At 44.3% G+C, this 6,000-nt stretch overlaps 1 protein-coding gene across 9 annotated transcripts in view; it reads right to left on the reverse strand.

Moving 5' to 3' along the window:
- Positions 1-5,629, reverse strand: part of SPAG1 (sperm associated antigen 1) — a 70,090-nt gene extending 64,461 nt beyond the window's left edge. For 2 of the 9 annotated variants that reach the window (XM_043507511.1, XM_043507510.1), the window contains exons 1-4: positions 5,264-5,535; positions 2,605-2,746; positions 1,814-1,973; positions 617-742 (exon numbers count right to left, since the gene is read on the reverse strand). In XM_043507511.1, coding sequence (XP_043363446.1) covers positions 617-742; positions 1,814-1,973; positions 2,605-2,744 — 426 coding nt within the window. In that variant the 5' untranslated portion in view covers positions 2,745-2,746; positions 5,264-5,535. The other 7 variants (XM_043507516.1, XM_038391876.2, XM_043507515.1 and 4 more) reach the window with 7 other exon arrangements.
- Positions 5,630-6,000: the final 371 nt, after the last annotated feature.

Genomic DNA, 6,000 nt, shown 5'->3' on the forward strand with positions numbered 1-6,000 from the left:
AATGAAGACATGGAGTACTGTATTAAAGGGATAGTTTTGTTTTAATTCTGGTCACTTTCAAGCATGGGAATTGCCTCCCCAAACTGCAAGCTTCGGGCGACACTGTGGGGGGTGGTGGGGGAGATTTCTGTCTTCCATTTGGCACTGTTTCCTCCCCAAGTCCCACCACACCAGCCAGAGCCCCCTAGTGGGGCACAGAGGAACAGCCCCTAACTACATCCCTCCCTGCACCCTGAGCAGTTTTCAAAGTTTATGAGCTGACACTGCCACACACACACAACCTTTGAATTACAATTTTTGGTCGTTCCCATCTCCAACCCAGACAGGCTGGGTGGCCTCTGCAGTGAGTCAGGGGACAGAGGTGCTGCTCCCTCCATGGGCCCTGCCATGCAGAGCTGACCTGAGCCCCATGGGGCTCTGCCTCCCCATATATAGAAGTCAAACTACGCCTATGCTTTCTAGGGAGCCTGTACTAAGCTAACTGATATACGGCTGGTTATAATAAACAGTCAAGAAAGGCTCAATTAACACATTATTTATGTATAAAGGCATACATATCTCAGAAATAAAAAAAATAAAATACACTTGTTACACATATTTTTAAGAAAAGAGATACCTGACCACCATGAAGGCAGCTATTTGAACCACGAACTGCTGGCAAATTGTCTAGTCTCTCATAAAGCGTTTCTGTTACAGGAAATTGTCTTTTATAATCATCTTCCTTCATTTCTGTCACCCAGCTCTGAAAAGAAACCGATAATATCACTGTACCTTAAAATAGTAAATGCAGACCTCCTGATGGTCTAATATAATATACTGCCCTGTATATACCCAACTAAAGGAATGATATTGATGGATTTCAGTGGAAGTCATGTCTAGCACCGTTGGTGCGATAGTCATTATAAGATAGGATTTGGGAGGGTAGTGGCAGGAACAAATGGGGGGGGGATTAAAATGTTTTTGACAAGAGCTTAGAGGATCCTCTTTGGGGACAATGGCAATAATTAATCAAAACCAGAAACAGTGTAATGTGATTAGGACACATTAGACTAATATGGACAGGACTTGTGATAAAAAAAATCCTGTAATAAGACAAAACATCAACCCATACATTGTTATTGTAAGAAATCCCTTTCCATCTCTCATATGTTAAACCTCAAAATTTCATAAAATCGCTAACCAAAAATAGGAGAACTCAAAGGGGTCATATTATTAAATTCAAAAAATTCCACAAGTGCTTGATACCTCTCAGGATCAACCTCAATGGCACTCAATTAGTAGCATACTCAACTCCAGTCCAGGAAATCACAGGTTCATATTTCACATTAGGATTGGACTTGCATCCAGTTGTGACTGCTGAGGAGCCAAACTATTGGAACTGCTGTCCTTAAGATGTCCTTAAACCTAAAGGCTCTTCCACCTAAGTTCCCTCTATATTTTCAGCTAGATATGAAATTCTTGTCCTAAAGTGTGATGCAGTGTTGTTGAGCCCCAACATAATCAGATGCTACATTTTTTCAGTTGAGAGTGATGCGTTTCCCTGAATATAGTTTGTAAATACTTTGTGATTCTTCTCAATCAAAGGTGATATATAAATCAATAAGTCAATATTTCCTCACTTAATGAAACAGGTCCTAATGTGCAAAGGCCATGTGAACTATTAGCAACTGCAAATTGCTGCATTACTGATTTGTAATCAGTCTGAGAACAGAGAATCAAATGCTAAATAGGTTTACTAAAAAAATCTGATCACTAATAATTACTTTAATATATTTACATTATCATACCATATTAAATTAAAATTATACTTTACCTTCATTTCATCATTAATTTGTTCCCATTCTTCAGTTGTAAAGTCAGATGCAGAGGCTGGAGGTTTATCTTTTCGCAGGGCTCTGCTCCCTGGAGCTAAACATTCAATGCGTTTTTCACAGAATAATGTAAGATCAGGGTAATATCCTTCCTCACCAGACCTTAAAGGTAAAAAGATGTCACATCATTTAAAAACTAAGCAAAATAAACAAACAATATATATATTACAGCAGTTTGATGACAACTGTAAATTGAGTTGGTGGCCTTGGTCCAGTGTCTAATGGGAAAATGTTCACATTACAAAAATTAGTACTAATTAGTTAGTACTGCAATTAGTACTAACTGTAAATATTCTCAGAGGACCAACAAAGCTACAAGAACACTGGACATATAAATATTCTTGTCACTCTCATCAAAAATTACAAGGATTAAATCAGCACAGTGTCTGAAATAACCACACCCCTCACAGGTCCCCCTTTGCCCCAAATTAGGTACAGTGGTGGAACAATGAGAAGACTCTTACACTGCTGTTACTCAAGCTGTACCCGCTCTGTGGATTTAACATAGAACTTCTATTTCCAGTTCTGTCAATAAGGAACCTTTCACAAGATTTGTTACCTTTTTTATTTTAATTTAGATATTTAATTTATGTTAAGTCACCAACACTTAAGATAAGTCAAGTACCGAGCCCAGTACTCTAGGGCCAAATCCTCAGAATCTTACCAACAGATAAATCATTAACCAAAAACAAAATTAAAAAAAGCAGTAATGTAAATAACAATGAATGTTTACCTCAATATCCTGAGAATTTTTTCCAGGTGTTTAACATCTGAGCACTTTTCAATGAACTTGTAATCCAGATGATTAATAGGAATTTGATATGTTTTTGTTGTTCCCTGGTCCCACAAAGATGAAACTGGCTGGTCACTCATTCCTAAAAAAATTAAAGATAAAACTAATTATTCTGCTGTCTGAAGTGGTACTCAGATATACTTTGAGACAATTCCAATTTTAGGAAATAGTCCAGCCCTTAATTCACACTTAATCCTTAAGCATGCTTATGGTCCCAGTGGCACGATCAAGGAGTTGTCCATTTGAGGCCCTGGTCTTGCAAACTACTCCACCTGTCCAGAGCCCCACTAGATTCATAGATACTAAGGTCAGAAGGGACCATTCTGATCATCTAGTCCCACCTCCTGCACAGCGCAGGCCACAGAATCTCACCCACCCCCTCCTATGAAAAACCTCACCCATGTCTGAGCTATTGAAGTCCTTAAATCATGGTTCAAAGACTTCAAGGAGCAGAGAAGCCTCCCTCAAGTCAACCATGCCCCATGCTACAGAGGAAGGCGAAAAACCTCCAGGCCTCTCCAATCTGCCCTGGAGGAAAATTCCTTCCTGACCCCAAATATGGCAATCAGCTAAACCCTGAGCATATGGGCAAGATTCACCAGCCAGATACCCAGGAAAGAATTTTCTATAGTAACTCAGATCCCATCCATCTAATATCCCATCTCAGGGGATTTGGCCCACTAACTTCACTGGGGATCTGGGTGGGCACAAGGATCTATCAGTTTGCAGGACTGAGATCTCGGACTGTAAACTCTTTGAGGCAAAAAATACTTTCTTCTATTGTGACCACAAGGTGCCACAACCATATAGCATTGCAGAAATAATAAACAATTATAATAATGCAAGCAAAATTAGAAACTTCAGACTACATATTCAAGTTTCTCCTTTGGAAAACCTTTTGGCTTCTGTTCCTCCCATGCAAGGTAATATACCTGTTAATAAATTAGCAATATTCATTTCTGTCCCTCATAAGGAAAAGGAAATGTATTGAAGAAAAATAATCTTAAAACTACTAGCAAGTTGATGCAACTAATTTAACTTCCACAAAAACTCCTCCAAGTTATCATCACCTTTGCCTGTGGGTCTGCCATGCATTTTTAAGTGGAGTTGCTGCTGACGTGTGAAAATGTCTACAAATGTTAACTTGAGTCAATATTGCTGTAATTCAGACATATTTCTTCTGATCTTTAAAAAAAATCCAAATGGCATGCTATTTTAATAGGAAACTTCTAAATTATAAAATGTGGAAATCCCCAGGGGCAGAATAAGACTCACCAAACAAATTAATCCTGTACAGTACAAAAGAGGCATCTCACCACACTCCTCTGCTCACTATCCCCTTTCAAAGTCTACCTTAAACCTCTCCTTTGCCATGATGCCTTCAAAACTCTTGACAATGATTAGACCACTGTGCATTAATACCACCACCTATCATGCTGATCTATGTTGTCTCATGGTTTCCTGGTACTCCCCATCTATCTGTCTGTATCCATCTGTTGTTTCTTATCTTATTTAGACTGTAAATTGTTTAGGGCAGGGAATCTTTTTTTATCTTTTGTACAGCAACCAGCACAATGGGGTCCGGGTCCACGACAGGCTCCTAAGCACTCCAGTAACACAAATAACATGTTTCAGAGTAGCAGCCGTGTTAGTCTGTATCCACAAAAAGAAAAGGAGTACTTGTGGCACCTTAAATAAATTTGTTAGTCTCTAAAGTGCCACAAGTACTCCTTTTCTTTTTACAAATAACATGTTTACTCTTCTTTTGCACTGGTGGATACATACCATATGAATATTCAAAATTCATTCTTCTCACACCCATGTATTTGTGCAACCATCTTGTGTTTTTACAATCAGATTTCTCTTAGTACTATCTTTTATTGTAATAAAGACAAAGGGCCACATTCTTCTCCTTAAGTAGAATAGGTACAACGGCTGTTAGTAGGAGCGTTACCATGTAACACCAGCAGAATTGAGCTCAAACGTGTTTTTGGTAATCTTTGCAACTCTCACAACAAAGGGAATAATCCCAGCAAAACTCTCTCCATAGCAGGGGACTACCAACTTGCCAAGCCCGCCCTACCCTAGCAACTGTTTCTATGTACAGCATGGCTTCTGGAGAGTCCAGGAGCACGGGCTAACGACCAAGGCTCACCACCTAGCCAGGTTGTGGCAGGGGAGGTAATACATTAACTCTGCAGTTTGGCCCCTTCCAAAGAGGCTCGGGAAGCACCAGGAGTTAACCCTCACGCTGCCCTGCCCCCACCTGCCATCGCCCCCTTTCACACACAACGAAACAGCCAGCAGGGCACTAGCTGCCACCATGATCCAGACCCTCGGGAGGGGGCTACTACAGGCCGTGTGGGAAGCACGCGCCCCCCCGAGGCAAGGGCTTTGGCCCTCGGGCCCCCAGCTCCAGCGCACGGCGAGTTGTTATCTCATCACAGCCTCCCTATCCCCTATGTACACACACACACAGCCGCCCTCATGCACCCCCGGCCCGGCTCCAGGGGAGAACGGCGGGCGGAGGGGTCAGGAGTCGCGCCGGGGACGGGACACCAGCCCTGAAGGAGCGGGGCGGCAGCCCAGGCCGGCCGACCTGTCCCGACGCCCCGCACTAACTCCGGAGGATGGTCGACGACTTCGCCCCCACCACGTCCCGCAGCCGGCGTCCGCAGAGAGCAGCTGGGCGCGGGACCCTCCGCCGTCCACGCAGCGCGCGCGCAAGGGGTCGGCACGGCCGCGCTACCGTTGGCGGCGCGGGGCCGCACGCGCACCCCGCCGCCCGAGCTAGAGGCTGGGCGGGCTCCGTCTGTCTCCCCGCCCCCACGAGCCGCCGTTGGAATGGCGGCAACGTGCCCGGCTCCCTCTGCTGCGGGGCGAGCCCTGCCTCCGCCTGCTTTCCATGGGGGAGCCGGAGCCGGCCGCGGGGGCGGGCTGAGCCGGGTGCCCTGTCCTCCCCTCCAGCCCGGGAGGAAAGGGAGGGAACTGGTGCACAAACGACGGGGCATCAGCTGCACGTTGTGGGCAGAGGGTGCCTGGCAGGCGAGAGAGGGGTCAGGACTGTGTAGGGAGATATTTCATTGAGAAATCCCACCATTATGGTGCAATCGCATCCTATCCCAGGCTCGCCCAGTCAAAGTCAGGGAAAAGCCTGGTGTTTAATAAGCCCCCCCCCCCCAGCAGCCCACATTGCTCTAGCCCCGTTGTTCTCAAACTTTTTTCCCCTCACAAACCCCTGAAAATTGATGAGGGTCTCAATAGACCACTTAATGCTCTTTCCAAATGTTGTTTGTACCGTTGGCTAACTCTTGTAAAGCGCTTTGGATAAAAGTG

This window comes from Dermochelys coriacea, chromosome 2, assembly GCF_009764565.3.
Source record: "Dermochelys coriacea isolate rDerCor1 chromosome 2, rDerCor1.pri.v4, whole genome shotgun sequence".
NCBI classification, from domain to species: Eukaryota; Metazoa; Chordata; order Testudines; family Dermochelyidae; genus Dermochelys; species Dermochelys coriacea.